The 20,085-nt window shown below is 42.7% G+C and overlaps 2 protein-coding genes across 4 annotated transcripts in view; one reads left to right on the top strand and one right to left on the bottom strand.

Annotated features, from left to right (window-relative positions):
* Positions 1–210: 210 nt before the first annotated feature.
* Positions 211–19,077, bottom strand: NCEH1 (neutral cholesterol ester hydrolase 1). Of its 2 annotated transcripts, none has more exons than XM_086843450.1 (5): positions 18,841–19,077; positions 10,413–10,641; positions 8,482–8,551; positions 6,384–6,555; positions 211–5,030 (listed from the first exon to the last, which is right to left on the bottom strand). In XM_086843450.1, the coding sequence occupies exons 1-5, from the start codon at positions 18,976–18,978 to the stop codon at positions 4,413–4,415; spliced, it is 1,227 nt and encodes a 408-aa protein (XP_086699576.1). In that variant the 5' UTR covers positions 18,979–19,077; the 3' UTR covers positions 211–4,412. The 2 variants fall into 2 exon arrangements, with proteins under 2 accessions (XP_086699576.1, XP_086699578.1); XM_086843452.1 differs by lacking the exon at positions 18,841–19,077 and adding an exon at positions 12,351–15,319.
* The window catches only part of ECT2 (epithelial cell transforming 2), a 31,223-nt gene continuing 29,920 nt past the window's right edge, over positions 18,783–20,085 (top strand). The window contains exon 1 of one of the 2 annotated variants that reach the window (XM_086843449.1): positions 18,783–18,918. The gene's annotated coding sequence lies outside the window, so the exon portion shown is untranslated. The remainder of the gene's footprint in view (positions 18,919–20,085) is intronic. The other variant, XM_086843442.1, reaches the window with a different exon arrangement.

Raw genomic sequence — 20,085 nt, 5'->3', positions numbered from 1 at the left:
AAGAGTAACAGCCCCAGTGCAGGTTTGTCCACTCTTCAGCACCAGCAGATGTGGTCACCATTTGGCAGAAATGAAGTACAAGGAGGTGACCCTCACAGCCCATGGACATACAGAAGTCTCCTGCCTTGAAAACAATCAAAAATCAGATTGGAAATGCTCAGAAATACAAAACCAGTGGTCTTGGGAAAAATAAAATAAATCACAGGTATATTTCACTTTATTTGTTTATTCTTCATTTTGATAGCACATCTCAAATCACACTTGGTAATGAGATCTTACAAATCTTTCCCCTGCTCTGGGACAAAGCAAAAACCAGTCATGCATAAGGTACTGAATGCATTCACATCAAGTATGTTGTACATTGGGCTTCATAACATCATAAATATGAGAACATTAAACCAGCTGGTTTTAGATTTATTTTTTTTTTAACAATATCACTGTTACAGATCATAGCAGCTTAAAAGGTTTAACTCAAGTTTACCTGCTTACAGTATTTTTATTTTTAAAAGTTTCTTGTAAAGTTTGGTAAGAGATTAAAAATATAGAGGCCCAAATACTACAAAATAATGTTTTAAAGATGAAGTATTTCTATCTAGTTTGTAGGGCTTAAAACTCACAATGGCCTTTCTGCTTTGACTGGGAACGCAGTTCTGGCATTACTTACATGAAGGTTAGGAAACTCAATTTATTTGTGATTTTTATGCGTCATGAAACCTCTTAAAAGAGGTCTGGGCTTTCAGAAATGTTGAACACCCATCCTTTAAGAGGTCCTCAGCTAGGGAGACAAAATCTCCATCTATTCCTGCAAGTATTAGCCAAAATATTAGGGACCCACTAATATAGTTCTCAGGTCTATGAAGCAGGATAAGAGTGACTACAGGTTCTGTTATGCTCATTGATTTTGCTGTATTTTTTTTTAAAGCTTTCATCTGAATGCTTCGATAGACATCAGGAACAAGAGATTTTTGCAATAGAAGAATAGAGTCTAATTGTAGAAGGGAAGAAAAGCTGCCTACAAAAGGTACCTAGCCAAAACCATGATAAGAAAACAAGCTTATTGAACATCTCTGAAAAGACTCTACCATGCACAGGTGGAATATTGCTACAAACACTTGCTCTGATCCTACATCGTGCAAGTGCCCTAAACTGCTTTGTGAAATAACCTTTGTGAAAAGGGATGAAGGTGCAAGATGTGCCTGAGGACACACTTGGAGAAGTAGGAAAATGCAGGAACAAATCCAGGTGTTGTAACACAGATTAATCTTAATCCCTTGCTATCAGGCATCTGTGTTCTGTAACCCTGAGTCAGTTCCTAGGAGTTTGCAGCAACACAGCAGGAAACAACCCTAAACTTTCAATTTGGGAAATGGGGACTGTGTGCAAAGGAGAACAAAGCACAGGAGGAGGAAAGCTGGGTTGGGACTAACACTCACTTGAAGGTTTACACTGAATTTGATCAGTGTCTTGTGCGACTGTGAACTAAAGGTCTTTTTAGAGCTGGAACTCAGACCTCTTTTTTTCCATGTTGTACGATCCCTCAGGTATCTCTGCAGCTATCAGGTATTAAACCACATGGCTGCAAGATCAAAGCAGTCCAGATGCTTTGACAGAAGTAGTTAATACTGTACATCACATCCACATGGTGCTGTGATCTCTCTCGGCTATCGCACCAGGCTGCTGGCAGCTTCGTAAACACATCCACTCCAGTTATAAACTTACTACCATCTCTTGTGCCAAGACTTTAATGTGCTTCAGTGCATGAAGGAAATTTACAGCCAACTCCATGAATATATATATGTGTATATATTCCAGCTCTCCCTTTCATTTCAGTTAAAAAAAACAAAAAAAACCAGCAGCAATTATATTTTAGGTTCATAACAGATATTTATAACTTAGCTATAAACAAATGCTGACCTAAAGCTTTGCAGAAAGCTCTCAGGAAAATGTCATTATTATAAGATCTATAGGAATATTAACTATTTTCTTCCAGTACTACAGTTATACTATGACATACAATCATAGTATAGCCACATATTATACTAATGACAGTGAGTAGATATGATATCTTTTCTGATATGGGTTTATTCTTTAAGCAGGAAATTCAGGAAGAAGCCTTTTGTTGTAACTCAGTATAGTGATTTTTTTTTTTTTTTTTTTTTTTTACTATTTTAGTCATAGTCTAAAGTCAGGTGAATGTAGCTGTCTCCATATAAAGAGAAAGGACTCTGGAACAGATTAGTAACTTGTCTTTTGAATGGATGCAACTTCTCTTGCTGTCTGTTTAAAACATACAATCTATGAAGCTGTGTTTATGGGGAAAAGGAGGAAAGGGTTTAAATCCAGATAAAAAGTTTGAATTCCTCTGCAGTGCTAATTGGGTTTCTTGATCAAAATTTATTCTGATTGAGATTGTCACTTGGTTGCTCTAATTCCACCAAGCCTTTGTAAATGCTAAATGGAAGAATCTGGGCCACTGTTGAAAAAGCTTTGCCTTGTGATCTTCGTGTGAACTGTGCTGGGAATGAATTTTGGCCTGCATGACTGAGCTGACATCCAGGCCTTGTCTCGTTAATGGTTTTTCTTAATACACACGACCACGTTAACAACCTGGTGTTTCCAGGAAGCAGTGATTCAGCAAAGCCATTCTCCTATTTAAGTTTAAATCCCAGTGAAAGGGGACTGCTCTGTATATGTTTTAAATGTCAGAAGGCAGTTTGATCAGTACCTGATGTGGTTTTTTGAAGAACTTTCATAAGGAAATTTCATATAAGGAATGCTTTAATGAAATTGCCTTTCTCATGATCTCCAAGGCTAAGGGCTAAGAAGCCTCACCTCAGGGTTCCTGACAGGAACCAGGACAGAGGGGAACAAACTGCTCAGCAGGACATGAGCCCAGCAGCATCCTTGACGTGGGACAGGCTGTTCTGAGCCAGCTCTTGGAGATGGATGGAAAGTCAAAAGCCATGGGAGCTGCAGAGTTCCTGCAGTCACATTCACATTGTGTGCTTCACCCATGCCTGAGAGTTCAGCTTCACAGCTCCTTTGTGAGGTAGGACATTCCTCCCTCCCTTGCAGAAGTGGGGTGTAAGGAGATGACATTGTTCTCCTGGGGACTCACAGGGTCTGTGGTAAAGCTGAGGATGAATTTAATCTCCTACTCTCTCCTTTGTGCCGCTGGGCTTTTGACACCACCTTCATTTCTGCAAGCTGTGAGCAGCCTGGACAACAGATAGTCACAAAGTGGTTTCACTTCCCTGTCCTGCCCATCCAAACTTTACAGACTGGCTCAAACTGCACAGATTTGCTGCCCAATAGCGAGATCACCTTGCCTGGAGCAGTCTACATGACTGAGACAAAGTTCAGCTGCAAAGCTCAGAATTAAATATTGTACAGAATTAAATATCTGTACAGATTGGAACCCACCTCTATTCACTTGCTTTCCTCCTTTCTTGAAGCAGGAAATACAGTAAAAACTACAAACACAAAAGAAAAGTCAATGAACAAAAACTTCTATTAATTACAAACATTAGTGCAAACCACACAGCAGACTATTTGTAGTAAGGTCAGTATTTTCTCTAAGGAGGTCATACAACTAAGGTTTTCAACATAGGTGAAGTCACATTCTTTAGCCAAATAAGTAGTCAGCTTTGAAGGTCACTCACACAGGAAAGCTGGATTCTCCTGCTACACCTGATATTTGATCTTGCCTATTTGTGTTTATGCTATCATACTTTTTATTGAAAATGTATTTAGTCCTGTACCTTCTTAAAATATAAATAATTAAAAGGCGGTAAAGACCAAATTCCAAAGCTGAATTACAGGTTTTGCTAAGAGACTCATTGAGCATCATTTTAACTGTCTAGAAGAGCTTCTGTAAAAAATATCTTAAAAATTTTAAATGAGCTGTTTGTCTGTGGCAAAAAGCCAACACCTAAATCTGTGCTTGTAATTCAAATGCAGGGACCTGCTGCCCAAGGTGAGTGTTCTCCCTGTGACATCAGATGCTCAAGACTGCTGTAAACTAGCTCACATTTTTACATATTCAGAAGTAGATGTAGGTGGTTAGGATTTATCCCACAGCACTTGAAAGCCAGGGCCTTTGTACCTAATTAAGAGTCAAAGCTCAAAAGTTGCAGCCAGGTAGGAATCCTGCAGGAGTCCTGATCTCCCTGCTCAATACGTGTTTATGTTTGGCAATATCATCTGGGAGAAAGTGGAAAAAAAACTGCTTTGAAAAAAATACTTCTAAAAATTCTTTACTGGGCAAGGCAAATGGAGCTAGAAAATGCTGCAGTTAGTGGTCTGTACCCCCAGCAGCTGCACTGAACAGCGGAGTCAGAATTGGGAAAAGTGCACTTTTTTGATTGTTTGCTCTTTTGCCAGCACAGACACCGGAGCCACACGCCCTCCCTTCAGAGGTTCTCATCCAGCCACTTGATGTAGCTGTTCCTGGTCTGCACGCCGGCGGAGAAATCCGTGGGCCACACGGTGAAGATCATGCAGCCGTGGAAGCAGTCGTGGAAGTGGTCGAGGGTGACGGGCACGCCGGCGCGCTCCAGGCGCGAGGCGTACATGGCGCCGTCGTCGCGCAGCACGTCGTTCTCGCAGGTCAGCACGTAGGTGCGGGGCTGCCGCGCCAGCGTGGCGTCGTCCGCCAGCAGCGGCACCGCCCGCACGTCCAGCAGCGCCGGCAGCCGCTCCACGATGGCCGCCGTGCCCGTGGTCTGCACCACCGGCTTGTAGTTCTTCTTGAAGGAGGGAGGCAGCAGCGACGTCCAGTTGAGGCGCGCGCGGAAGGAGAGCGCCCGGCCGACGTTGAGGGCCGTGTGGTTGTTGATCAGCAGCTCGTGAGCCAAGTCGTAGTTGCCGTTGATGTAATCGATCCAGTAGTTGATCATGACGTAGCGAGGCAGCACGGGCATGTTCATGTTCTGCTGGTAGGAAGGGGTGTTGAAGTCAAACGCCTGGAGGACTGGATAAATCAAGGCCTGCAGTTTCGGTCTGACGGTCAAATCCTCGTCTTTGCTAAGCTGTGCGATAAACGCAGGACAGAATTAAAATTATAAAGAAGATAAACACGTATCAATGTGGGACTGCAGAAAAGCAAACATTCATTTGACAGTTTTAGAGAGATTTCTGCTCTTATACAGGTAATGTGGCTGTTTTGGCTGAAGTATCAGCAGTCTTATCTTTTTCTCCTCTTGTAAGGTGGCCATCCCCAACAGAAATCAGTGACCTAAGCTTATTGAAGGGTGTATGAACAACAAAACATGTGAAGTAGCATTTCTCTAACACAGTGCCCAGTTGAACAAGTGGCAACAGAAGGATTTCCTGAATCAAAGGAGCTACTCTTGCTTTTAAGAGCTTTTAATGGATTTTTCTTCCATTAATTGATCTAATTGGTTTGTTTTCAGCCAATGCAGATTGCTGGCATCCACAATTTCTTCTAGCAAAGACTCACCTGATACAGAAGCATCTCCCTCTGTCTGACTCAACCTACATTTGATTTGAGTCCATCAATCTGGTGCCCCCTGACTGCCTTACTGGAAGAGTCAGCAAACTTTGTTCCATCCTATGAGACGCACAGTGCCCTATCGTGTCTCATCTTGTTTAAAAAGAATTATGCATCAGGAAATTGAATTTCCCAAAACGTGCTGCTATCATGTTTATCAGTCCTCAGTATTGAAGCTTTTATTGTAACTGCCTCTTATTAATTATTCCACCCTAATTCAATATTACAAGGGTGTCATGATAATTAGTTGTCTGGACATGGTATCTGCTTTCTTATCACTAATGGTTAAGGAAACAGGAATAAGTTAGTAATAATAATATTTCATTCAACCATGAAAAATATTACTTGCCTCGGGTTTCCTTTAAACTCTTTACTAGATCAAATTCAGATTACATTTAAACTGCAGATACACAAAAGAAATTTCTTTAAAACTGAAAAATGCTACAGAAAGACAATTCAACAGAAGAATTAAGCTCCATTTACTGTGTATTTTGTCCTTCATTTGTATTTGAAAGAAATAAAAGCATATTTCCAGAGACAATTATCTAAAAATAGGCAACCATATTAAGAAATTATGCCTACTTCGAAAAAATAAGGAGTTCACCAGAAAAATAGGTAAAAAAAAGTCATTTAGCTCCTTACTCTTGAACTCCAGTCCATAATAACTTGTGAATGTAACAACACATCACAATCTATGTGATTCATATAGTGACTGAGTCACTTTACAGAAGAAACATGAGCAGATTCTGGCTTTCTACCATTCTGTTTTTAGGGGTGGCACATCGCCTTGTGATGGTGCAGCACAAAGAACCTGCCAGCCTCTCTGGGCTGGACTGCTGTAGTGCAATACAGAACTCTCAGTGGATGATACCTGCTGGCACACAGCAGCTGCCAGATTCCCTCCTGCACTGTCCCCAGAGATTGCAATTCGACTGGGGTCCACTGAATACTCAGCTAAGACATCAGGCTGCAGGAAATGCTTTGTTGCACGAAGAGCATCATGGTACTGCTCAGGGAAGCACACCTCGGGCACCAGCCTGTATCTGCAAAAGAAAAGGGATGAGAAACAATTCTTACCTCTGCTTTATTGTACTGATGTTATTGTACCTCTCCTTTAGGATTTACAGGTGATATCAGATAAGCCTTACTGGAAATCAGTATTTCATTAGGATAAATAGTATAGAAAAAGTAGGAGGTGTGTAATACATATGTAAGACTTAATCTTATCATTATCGTTCTAATTTGGAAAAATTAAAATGAACCTACTAGACATGAATTATACCAAGACAGTGTAAAATTGTGCAGCACTTTCCTAGGATTACCCAATGGAGGATTTCATCATGCATTATGAGAATCAGTAGTTAAAACACCTATGGCAAGGGAGTCAGGCCACTCTGCCTGGTTTTGAAGTCCCACCTTAAGAAGTAGGAGGGAGATTAAATCATACACGCCCAACACGCTCCTGTTTGGCTGAGCCAAACACCTAAGCACTTCTGCTTCCCAAATTTTTAGTGATGTCAGGAGAGAATAAACCTTGCTATCCCTCTGTGCCATGAAGTGAACAATAGCCAAGAAATTAAGTAATGCAAATTTCCTCCAGTGCAAAGGATACACTAATTCCTTTCCTTTATCAAGGAAAGGAGCAGAAATAAACCCATTGGGCAGGTGGGGGATGGAGGCACAAAGAGAGCAAACAGTCTGCCAGGAAGAGCCAGCAGCTGAATCCCAGACATGAGGTTTTCTCAGCTTCTAAACAACAGTGCAGGAGAAATCAATTTGTATTTTCTGAATAATTTGACATTCAAGAATTGTTACTAGGCCTCATGGTACAAAGCAAAGTTTTCAGCTTTTCAAACTACAGATTTTAGACTTTCTCAGTAGAGCCTAGTGAACCAAAATTCAGCTCTCTGACTCAAAACATCTTTAGACTGTAAGCTAAAGAAGTTTCATATGCAGAATAAATTTTAAACTTAAGATTACAACTTTCAAACTCCAATTGTGACCTGCTGTCAGAAAGCAATCTGTATCTTGTATATACAGGAATCTGAGAGTGTCCTTTGGGAGCTCCTTGCAAAACTGCCTAACAATAAACTGTGTATAGATTGTGAAAGTGAGATGTGTAATTAGACCAATGAGACTTGACTAATTGAATACAAACACCTCGATTGAAGGATATAATGGTTAAGGAGAAGAAGTAATAGTAACTCAGAACAATAGGCAGAATGAAAACAGCATAAATCAGAAAAGGAATAATAAGGAACTTTTCAATATTGTGATTGCTGCTTGTCTGGAATAACCAACAGCTGCTTTTGTAGTTTTCCTTGTTTCTAATAATGAAAACCAAAGCAGTAAAAAAAACCAAAAACCAAACCCCCCAACCCTTTAAAGTACACTACAATAAGCATTAAATTAGTAAAATCAACTCCATGTAATTAAGTAGCAATTAGATCCCAAAGCCTGGTATGTAATGAACTGCAGGTGGGAAAACTGAGTAATTTTATCAAGTGGTTGGGTTTGCAGAAGAAAATATTGAAGCTGATAATAAAGATGGGAACAGTACCAATCAAGTTGGAGTCGTCTAGATAATGTATTTAGCTAGTCAAGAGGTTTGTTTGCCTTGTAATTGTTCAACATGTTAAAAAAGCAGCCCCACTTCTCTGTTGTCTGGCAGTCTTCTGCTCTTGATGGAAGCACAAGGCTTAAAAGAGAGGACTGGAACAGTGGGACATTGTGAGAGCAGCAGGGCTAGACCCCACAGTGTATTCTAAAGTAATCAGAAACCCAAATGAATTTCTGATACCATTCCGATTAGTTGTAATTTTAAAAGGATAAAGGTATCAGACTGGTATAGAAAATGACTGTCCAAGTTAAAGCCTTAGAGAGAAGCCACTAGTGAAGGAGAAGGTAAAAGAATGATGTTACATATTTCTAATACCTTAAAACTACTTGATCAATTTTAGATTACTCACTCGACGGAGACAACAACAGCGTTCAGAGATTCAGCCATTATTCTGCAGAGATTGTTGTAAAGGCTTGTTCCTGGAAGGGAAGGACATGGTGTTAGGGACATGTGAGTCAATAGTCACAAAACTGTCCAAAAGCCTCAGAAAACATACAGCCATCACAGATACAAGCAAAGTAAATGAGATCAGCCTGCAACTGATCGAGTGCCAAATCCATAGTTCAGCAGAAGGAACATAACTCATGCCTTCAGAATCCTGCAGTCTAATGCCTCCTTCCTCATCTGTTTCTTGGTGACTTCAGACATGTCATTTCACCCACCTATCACAATTTTCTCAGTTGGCCAAAATCTAAGGCACCCAGTGGTTTGGGGGCATTAACATCCAGGGAGAGTGCTGTATGAGTCACTGCCTGTGGTTCATTTTATTATAGCATGCATTGCTTTGATTCAAATGAGTTGCCCTATTAATGTCAGCTCAGCTACTCATTTAAGGGAGGATTAATCACAGCTATCCTATTTATCAGAGGACTGATTATCTTTAATTTTGTTCCTTTCCAGTTACTTAATTGTTGGTTCCCAGTACTATAAAATACACTAGGACACTAAACATTTTCTAAAGCACCCAATCTTAGAAGTTAACATTTAGGTGTAGCAATTGTGTCATTAACTTCTGCACCCTGGACTCAGGGATACATCTGACAACACCAAGCTATAATCATCCTGACAAAGTGCAGCAATTTAATATAAACTTTTGCACAAGAGTCATATGCAAACTATTACAGAACAAATGATGCAGGCAGGAGGTTAACAAATATCCCTTAGGCAGTTCTAAGAAAACCATCTCAAAGCACAATTCCTCTGTAGGAAGAGGAGTAAAATATTTAACTGCTACAGGACAAAGAGATTGGAATTTCCAAAGGCATGTGAAGACCAAATTTTAAAGTTATTTAGGAACCTGAATCTCACTCAAATCATAGTCTAAATGACTTGTATATGCAGAGTCCAAATGCAATCAATACAGTCCATGTTTTGTATCATTTTGTAAAAATCCACTGCTGTTCTTTTTCTGTGGAGGAAGATGTAGAATGCATTAGGGCTGTATGGACTTCAGGATGTCATGGGAACAATGGGGAAGGAAAAGGGAGAAGACTTCTCACATCTGGATCTCAGAGCAGCCACAGGAACCACATGCCCTTTCTCTGCCAAGGCTGTTTTCCTCCTGTACAATGTGGACGGAATCAGTGGTTACCTTATCACTGCCTATAGCTGCACCTCACTTCCTCTGATCATGTTTGTGGTTTCCAAATTAATGGAGTAAACAGCGTTAAATTTCAATCTAATTATGCTAGTGGTGGCTGTAGTCCCTAAGGAGCAACCCAAAGAGGAACCAACCTCTACCTGTTTGCTTCACACTGCTCCTGTCTGTGCTCAACAGGGTGCATTCCCACCAGGTGCTACTTATGAACCAAACATTGGCAAGGCTGTTGCATGCCATGTAGATCAGCTCAGTCTTCTGCTAATTATCCTCTGAAAATGGGGTAAACCCATGCAATTTCTTTATATGTAGCCACTGGAACCTGATCACCAAGGACTGACTTTTGCACATTACCTCAGAAAGTGAGGGACTGGCCCAAGCAGCCTACCCAGGCATCACAGAAATTGAATCAATAAGCTGTTTTTCCCTCTCAGGATGTAACAAAATTAACCTTTTAGTCCTTTTGCAGCTCACATGCAGATAAGATATGCACTTCTGCTGTGTGTTAATGGTATTTTTCTCCCTCTCTCCTTAGACTTGATCCACCAGAGTGGAGCCAGTCACTACTGAATTCAGGTACATCTTAGCAAAACTGCCATTCCTGGCAGGAAAAAGAGCTTTTGGCTTTTCCTGCTAGGAGAAAAGCAGACTGGAATCCCATTTAATTACTGACAGACACCTACTTGCACTAGCCAAGGCCCAGCCCCCTCCGTGGATATAAACAACGCTGCGCTTGAGGCTTTCATCTCCCTTTGCAGGAGGTTCAAACACTCTCACTTCCACGCCGTCAAAAACAGCATCCGTGATTTTAATGTCTTCAGAGGAGACAGACTTCAGCTTGTCAAAGGTGCAAATCAAATAATTCAGAACTATCAAGTGATGGCTGAGTCTCAGATAGTGAATCAGGTGACACTAGCGGGGAGAAAAGAAGAAGAAAAGAAATTTCTGTTACTTCAGAGTATATGATACACTACCACATTGATGTGTAATACAACTGCCTTCAAAGGGCAGGTCCTACATGACTCTTAAAGTATTCACTGGAAAATGAAATTTTATCAGGAGCCTCTAATGTTTTTAAAGCTGTGTTATAAAAAATCGCTGCTTGTAGAAGATTTTCTGTGGAAAAATAAAATTAAACTGTGAGCGCCTCATGGATCACAACCATGAACGAGCACCCGAATCCTCTGAAAGACACCTCGGAAGGGGACAAACCTCTTGTTCCACTAGGGGACTTATGAAGCTCCTCAGACTGGTGCCAGCAGAGGGCAATACTACACAGGCAACGTTTTTTGGTGGAAAAGTATCAAAAATGCAGATTATCTCTCCTGTTCCACCACAAAGCATAAGCCTTTCTATTTCCAAATTAAGAAACGTTCCCAAGGACTGCAAAGAAATTTGGAAACAGGAATAGTCTTAAAAGGAATATAATGGTGTTTTTTGGCTTATCCTGTGTTTACCTGCTGAACTGGGAAGGATCTGAAACACTAGTCAAGAACAACAGTAGGTTGATGACACTTTTTCTAACCCAAGAGACTCAAGAGACTCAAGAGACTCAAGACACTTTTTTGTGTGATTTAAACACTATGAAACTGAAGAATTATCTGATTCTTCTGTCACCTTATGGTAGAAGGAGACAGATTTTATCCCCTTTAGCTATCCAGGACTTTTATTTTCATGTTTATTTTAAAAATTCTGCCCTGACTCAATTAGAAGCCTGCTTCTCTTAGCAAACACTGCTGGGATTCAAGGCACTCCTCCACTTGCAATGGTCATGACCTGCTCCCCACACATGACCTGCTCACTATTTGTAGTGCATACCTGTTCCCATGCCCTGCATGGTGCACCAGGGGTGGCAAAAGGGCAGCCAAAGCACCACAGGGACTACAGTGTCCAGACTGACCATTTAAAAGAAAAAGTAGTGGAGGTCTTTCCCCTTTAAGCTCAGAAACTGGATGACCAGCACAGCCTTTTGTACAACTTTCTCAGTCAAGGCAATGGCATTGGGAGGCAAAATTAACACATAAACTTAACATATACCCGTAGGAACATTACCACTAGGAAAGCTGTCAGCTGGGACCTTTTATCTCCAGATACCAAATACTTGGTACAAGAGGTGTCCTGTTATATAGGGCTTTTCTACACATGCTCACTTTGCAGTGTGAATTCTGCCAGTCCCATTAGTGCAGTACAACCTGCTACAAAGAATTCAGGATACTGACACAGAGTGAGCAGACTCACCCAAGTACTGGTCTAACCACATTCACCTGCTAAAGAACAGATAGTTCCCAGTTTAATCTGTACAAAATCTGCACACCGCCCCCTCCACAATAAAAGCAAGCTTTGAAGCACTCAGCAGCCTCTCTTCCAAAGATCTTACAGCCACAATATCTTGCATGTAATTTTTCTCACTGTCCTAATTAGTCTGAAAGTTAAAAAAAAAGAAAATATTTGCTTTCATCCAGGTTCTGTACAGAAAAGGCCCTGCACAGCTCCCACTGCAGACTGCTGTAGAAAAAAGTTTGATCTTTAAATAAACCCCAAAATTTACACCAAACACAGCGGGCTGTTATGTGACCTGGGAGAGGAATCCACTTTCAAAACAAGAATTTTAAAAAAATTACTTTATTTTCTTGCCTTGTGGTAACATCACCCTGCTGAGATGGTTTGGTAGGAATCCAGAATTTAAAATGCTTGCTGCTTTTTGGATGGGATATAATTTCTTCATACTGCAAGTCTTCTCTCTGGGAGAAGAAACACAAAATACCCACGCGGCAGGAAGAAATGCTGATTTCACAAGGCTCTTTGTATCTCCGAGTCTCAGCCCGTGTTTTTCTCCCACCATTACTTAAAATTCCCACAGGAAATCCCAGGACCAGTTTGGAATCTGAAGAGCAATGCATCTATTAATAATCTGGCACACAAATGGTTGGGCTGCCACCGATGTAACCACATAAAGGTCTGCTCCTCTCTGTGCCCTGTGGAAGTTCCCAAGGGAGGTAAGCACTGGGAAGCAGTTTTAGAAAGCCTGCTAAAGAAAATAATGTTTTTGTAGATTTTATTTAGCCTGTGCTGCAATAGACATCTCATTTTTGTTTTCTCCCACTTTAGTTTGCAATCTTCGTAGACAAGATTACCACATGTTCCGTGGAATCAGGAATGTTTTGTTTTCAAGGCTAGTTAGTGGTGTTTACCAAGAAATGTTTTGCCCTGTTCTTCAAACCACAGAGCACCCTGGCCATCTGCAGCCTACCATGCTCTTTCATGTCTATTCCTCCTGTAACAGGCCACTCTTTCCAAGAATCCAAGTGCTTTCTACATCAGGGCACAAATGCAACAGCCCTAATTATTTATCAGACGTGAGCAGGTTTTTTGCCAAGCATTTATCAGATAGATTCCTTGTTAGTCAATCTGCCTAATCAGCCTATTGGCTTGTTATTTACAAGGCATCAGGATTGCACTTTTTGCTGGCAAAGAGCCGGTCCTGTCCAAAGTTCTCACAAATATATTTTTTCTTTTCCTCTCTCTAAATGTTAAAATATATAAATAAATATATATCTTAGCAGTCTGTATTAATACGCCTGGCAGAAGATGTGGTTGGCCAACTCTCCTCTAGGAGTGCCTTGCCACTCAAAGGACAGTCCTGCCCATCCTGATGCCTGTTCTTCCCTGGCACCTTTCTTGTGGTGTCCCTGGAAGCCCCAGAGCATGATCTTGCTGCAAAACCCAGTAGACCCAGAGCAAACCCAAGCAGACAAACCCAGCAGAGCCAAAGAAACACTGAACTTCAGCCATGTCACCACCTCACTGATACCCCAAGGCAGGAAAGAGGGGGCAGGGGAAAGGATGGGACCAGCCCTTTTGGCAGCAGCTGGATTGCCTTAAATCCGGGATAAAACTGGAACTGCTCATCTCCTGTGAGCAGTAATGGGTTTGATCTTTGCTGGTAGCTGAGATTCTTACCTCCCTTCCAGTTACAACCTGCAGGGCTGCTGTAGGCTATCAAATGTGAACAATATATTTGGGGATTATGTGTGTGTGTGGCTGTGGCGAGAAGAGGAGAAGGAGAAGAAGAAGAAAGAAGGTGAAAGAAAGAGAAAGGAGAAAGAGAGGGAGAAGGAGAAGAAGGAGAAGGAGATTTCCCTGCTTTCCCTGATGAAAAGGGAGAGCAGACAGTGTTGTAATACTAAAAGCTAGCAGAAAGGAGGAGAAAGCATAAGGAAAAGGGGGAAGTAAAGAGACCACAGGAAAGAAAGAGGAGCTAGTATAAAGATGAAAAGCCTGGGCAACTGTCCCAGAGCTGCTGTGCCAGCCACAGGCACAGCACATCACTCACTCTGGGTCACAGCTGCAAGTCTTCCCACTACAGCAAAATCTTCTTCTCTTTCCCAGGACATTCCCACGAGTGAGATTTTAAGGTAAAGACTATTCAGGCACTTCCTAGGGATTGAATTGTTCAAGACTGACACTTTCCTTCTGGTAAATTCTTTGATATGGGGTACCAGATACTGAAAGATTTAAGTGATGTAAGAGAAATTTTTCAGTAAGTGAAGAAAGGAGTCAGGGCAGAATGAATCAAATACTGCACCATTACTTCACCTTTAACCATCAATATCTGTCTAAATTATATGGATTTTTCTATTGGCTCCTCAGCTGATAATTTCATGAAATCTTCAAGGACTTGAATTCCATACTTGTCATGTGTTCTGTATTGCAAAAAAGTAACCCAGATGTTTTTGTTGCAAATATCCAGTGACCTCTAGCACTACTCAACACTTTAGGACTCTCTGTCCTCAGATGACTTCCTTGGCTAACCCTGGCTCTGCCCTTTAGTCCCAGAATGATTGCGACAGGTCGAGCTTGCAGCACACAAAGGCAACACCCTCCAGAGCCATCAGCTGCTCCCTCCAGTGCCCTCCCAGCCGGGCAGAGCCAAGGTCCTGCACTGACCTTTCAGGCTCTGGGGGGATCAGGAACCAGGCAAACAGCTAAGGCTCCTTCTACACCCAGCACTACTTGGGACCCAGCCAAATCTCACTCATGACTCAACTGAGTAATGATGCCGGAACTGCCAGGCTGAACTGCCTAAAACTCAACTTCCCACCTTAAAAGACACACACACACACCAGACAGTTCTGGCATTGCTTTGAAAAGGACACTTCCATAAACATTAGAGGCTAAACACCAATGATAATGTCTGTAGGCAGTAACATTAGTGAAAAATAAACAGGATCATTTCCACATTTAGCTGTGTGTGGAACATATTGTTTTGTGTGCATTTCAGGCAATTTACCCTATTTAGGGGTGATTTTACAAAAAGATTTCTCAATGCAAGTATCTTGTTTCCCAGTAAAGAACATGTCTTTTTAATATTATTAGAGAAAGACAGTTTTCAAAGACAAGTGTTCTTAGTTTTATGAATTTCCTTTAGAACTGAAAAAAAACCCAGGAAGACTGTTTTTCAGTTTATTAATTGGAAGCAAAATCTAGATTACATATTAATGTAAGGTTTTGTACACATACCTATTCAGACATGATGCAAGCATTCAGACATTCAGACATGATTTACAGCAATATAAATTACCTGTTCCTGCAAAAAGGACTTACGGCGTGGTTCAGTTTCTGTTCGGGTGCCAGTGCTGTGAGACCTAACTGCCATAACTAAAAACCTGTTTTACTGTAAATCAGTTCTAAAACTTGCATCCAAAACCATCAGCAACTTACTTCATTGCCTACAACTATGACTTTCATCTGTCCAGAAATCAAACACTCTGCAATATGTGGGCAGAGAGAAATTAAAATGTTAGAAAGAACGAACACTGTTTTCTTTACTCCTGAGTGTTGATATCCCTTGGTTGATTTTATTCCAAAAGTGAGTGGAGAAGAAGCACAAAGGAAACACTTGGCTGATGAGAAGTTTTCTGCCTTGTACAGCTGCCTGCTTTCTTCCATCTACATCTATCTGATGGCCAACTGTAAACCTTTGCTAACAGCTGCCCTGATTCCAAAAAAAATCCCTCTTTCCTTGCCATGCACCAGAATAGCAAGTGTCTTGACAGTGATGTTCAGAAATAACTTACTTCAAAGTACTTGAATAAACATGTGCTGCTCTCTTTCCTCATCTAAGGGAGAGTGGTTAGAGAAGTGAAAAATGCCTGTTATCAATACTGCTGTTACAGCAGAATTGGCAAGTGTTGCTCTAGACACTTCTAAATAAACACCAACTGATAAAATTACAATGGTTAAATCTATAGCTCAATCTTGTAATTAACTTTATGTGTCTTCCCAAATTTCAGTGAAGCTGAGTTCTGATGTATCTGTATAGATAAATGTATATAAAAAAGTTTTTAATTTCCAATCTCAAATTGTGTTATATCACAGTTTTACGTAAAAACGTTATCATGCCCCATTTTGAGACAGGTGATGGGCAAATTACCCTTTCTCAGGTAAGCATTTTCACATCAATTCATTGATATCATTAAAGTCTCAGTTTATTTATTTTCTTTCCAGGGCAGCACAGGGTATTAAAGAGGGCACAGAAACAAGGCTCTGAAAGGTCATCTCAGTTTTCAGCTCCTTCACTGGAATTTTTGTGGCATCAGATCAGCACTCCAGCTCTTCCTACCTCTGTTGCCCCCAGTTTAAGACTAGGATAACAGTATCAGCTCCCTCCTGTAGTATGTTTTGAAACCTATTTAAAGAAACTGCCCTATAAGCATTACACACTTTTTAAACTACCTGATTATATTTGAATGTTTGTTGGAGTCTCACAATGAGCCAGGACACTGACTCAGTCCCAAGCTTGTAAAGAAATTTATGGCTGACTGGGACAAAACTTTACATGCAAGTGTAAAAACCTTACCATTAATATGCTGGAAGCCAGTGAAAGCCCTATTCTGTTTTATTCACAGTGATTATTAATGCACTGAGTAAACAAACATATTATCCCTAACAAGAAATGGTTACACTCAATCATCTGAGTCTTAAATCCATTTCAAAACGAGCAAAAGACAATTAATTTATTTGAAGTATGTGAAGTTTGTGGGGAAAAAGTACATTTCAGAGATTTCAAAATTAGAAAGGTATTCCTGTCAGCTATCAGACCTATAAAGGAAAGTAATAAACAACAAGCTGAAATACATTCAGAAGTAGGTGAAAGTTCAACAGTCACACAGAGAAATGTTAAACCATTTGGCCTTGAAATAGCTGATAGAGAAAGAAAGAGGAAGCTGAGCTCTAGAAAAGGACATACTATTATAGATATACACACACAAAAGCTGTCTAACAAAGCAAATACACAAGCTTAACTTTTACAATCCTGCCTTCGGCTCTCAAGAGTTCCTTCCTAATGACAGTCATTTATTTATCTGCAACGGTGCAGCCTCAGTGTTAGAAAGACTTCTGAACACTTGGAAAGCTCCTTCTCTTTCTCTCCAGAAACCAGTGCCCCAAGGTTCACCTGTTGTGTGACTGGGGCACCTCTAACAACTCACCTCCTTCAAGCTTCTGTGTAAAACTCATTTTGGTTTGCAAGTGATGTTACAGGAACTGCTTCTTGCTTAGTACTTTTTCTTACTATTGAAGTTTTTGTTTCTAAGGCCAGAGATGTAAACAACTCAGAAATTGCCACTTTCCCCTAAAAGAAAGCCTTCCCTGCCCAAGAGAGTGGGACAGATGTGGGCACCTCAGCCCTGCCACCAGCCTGCTCCAGCTGGCACCCACCAGGCTTTGTCCTTGGATTCCTCCTGGGATTATGACTTCTAGAATATCTCAAAGGCTCCTCAGCCTCCAAGCTAGAGGCACCAGAATGCATCTACACCCAACCACATAAACAAACCGTGCCTCTTCTGTCCCTACCTACCAATAAATTTGGGCAAGCTGAGCACCTGCAGTTCAGTCACTTGAGTTAAAAACATGGAGCAAGTGAATGTTAAGTCATAGATTTTACTGCAGAATTTAAGCTACTGTATTGTGAACTCTTCCTATCATACAGGAGGATATACAAGTGACCAGGTTTTATCTGCACAGCAAACAGGTTTTACCATTTCATCCTAGAGGCATGCTTTGATTCCGTTATACAAGTGGACCATAAGACATCCCAGAGGATCAGATGAGTGACCCATTTAGTCCCAACCTCTGTCTCCAAAGGTGACACCCAGAGAAGCTATTCAGGCAGAATATACAAGTTTGGACACTGTCCCACCGTTCCTGCATGGAGAACATAGCAGGTACATTCCCAGCCAGCCCATTTATGAGCCCTTTCTCCACTAATTCATTTAGGCCCTTTTTGAAGGGATCATAATCTGCTCAAAATAAAAGCTTTTGCATATTTCAAAGCAATTCAGTAAACTGAAATTAAAATCAAGACAACTTTCAATTTTCACATACATAGCGCCTTACATCAGTCCTGCCCATGACTGATCAGTCCTTGTGAAAAACTGGATAATATATTAGAAGGAAGCAAACTTCACAGCTAAAGCCATTACGAGAATTTTTGCCATCTTTATTATGTTTCATGTCAGCATAAAAATACTGCCAGAAAGTAAGGGATAAATCATTAAGTGACAACTGCTTTGTGACAAAAAGCAAGCATTCGGAGAGTTTTCTTTAGTAATAAGACTCAAGATCAAGACAGTTTAAAATTTGAAAGAGTTTCGTATGTCTTCTTTCCCTAGGGCATACGTAACGGATCAGATTAAAACCCACTAATTCTTTTTTCCTGACCAAGAGCCGGCAAGCCGCAGAGCAGAGCGAGCCGCGGGCGGTGCGGCTGTGCCGGGAGCCGGCAGCCTGTGCCACGGGCAGGGCTGAGCCCCGGGGCTGTCCCGCGGAGCCATCGCGCTACAGAGGGACACGAGCCCGCTTCTCCTCCCGCATGCGGGGCCGCCGCTACCGCGGGACCGGCCCCAGCTCCGGCCCGCTCATGTCACGGACCCGGGGACTCCCCGCTCGGCTCCAGCTGCAGGCAGCGCCGGGGGCCGGCCCGGGAGGGCTCCGCGGGGGCCGCTCCCGCTGCGCGGATGCCCCGGGCCGGCACCGCTACCGCGCTTCCGCCCGCCCGCGGTACCGGTGCGGGGGGTGTGCGCCCGCCTCCCCCGAGCGGGGCCGCCTTACCGTCTGCTGCACCGCCCGGAAGGTGGCATCCAGCAGCATCAGCTTCCAGGGGTCGGACACGGCGCCGGGCAGCGGCAGGTACACGTAGTAGGCGGACAGGGCGGCCAGCGCCGGCAGCAGCAGCCAGGCGGCCCGCATCGCCTCCTCCGCGCCGTGTGCGGCCGCCTCGCCGCGCTCCCCGCGGGGCGCGCACCGCCCCCGGGCCGGCCTCCCCTGGAGGAAGTCCCGGCGCTTCCTCCCGGGCTCCCGGCCGTGTGCCCGGCCCGGCCCGAGCCCAGACCCGCCCGGCGCCGCCCCGCGGAACCGCCGCGCCCCGCGATCGCCGCCCCGGGGCACCGCACCGGCCCCAGGCTGGCCGGGCCGGGCGGGGGCCCGGGGGGAAGGGGCTGTGCAGACACACGAGGCGTGCGATGACGGAGCTCCTCCATCGAGCTCGGCCAACAAAAGCATTCACATCTGCTGTGCTGCCTCCTGGCACCCCGTACCCACTGCTGGCACCCCGCATCCCCACTGCTGACACTCCGTGCCTGTACCTGACCCCTGTACCCACACCCAAACCCTTTGCCCCTGTCAGGCACAGTGGTTCTGTGGGGTCTGATCTCGCAGCAGCCAGCCCGAGCCACAAGCAAACCCCACCAGTTTCATGGAACCGCAGAATGGTTTGGGTTGCAAGGGACATTAAGGATCATCCCATTCCAAACTCCCTGCCATGGACATGGACACGTTCCACTAGACCAAGCTGCTCCAAGCCCTGTCAGACCTGGCCTTGATTTTCATATTGAGGGGTTGTAGCAGCAGCAGATGTGCATGGTGACAGCTCCTTGCCAGCAGAGAACAGGAATGTGAATGTTCAGGTATGGCTTGTCCTTCTCCACTGAGCCCAGAGGCTGAGGAGGTGAGATGAAGGCTGTCACATGGATCAATTCAAGTCAGAGGATCTCAGAATCAAGGTATTTCCAGGAACTCAGGGACACCCTTATTTTACCAAAAGAAATCATACCGTTTCCCATTTAACACATCACAAAATGAATCCAGAAGGATTATTTGTTTAAGGTACGTTTATTCTGTAAGTTTGTTTTGGACTGGGAATTTGTTGGGTTTTTTTTATTTTTTTACCATGGGTCAGTAATAAATTTTGGTTTAACACAGGAATATTTCTTATACCTAAGACAGGAAAAAATTTTACATAGATTTTTTTCATCCCAAAAAATAAAGAGTTCAGCCTTTACACAAGTCATTACTTCT

This window comes from Cyanistes caeruleus, chromosome 10 (assembly GCF_971803275.1).
Source record: "Cyanistes caeruleus chromosome 10, bCyaCae1.hap1.1, whole genome shotgun sequence".
In the NCBI taxonomy this organism is placed as follows: Eukaryota; Metazoa; Chordata; class Aves; order Passeriformes; family Paridae; genus Cyanistes; species Cyanistes caeruleus.
Note: the sequence above shows the minus strand (reverse complement) of the source record. Positions and strands in the feature narration are given on the sequence as shown.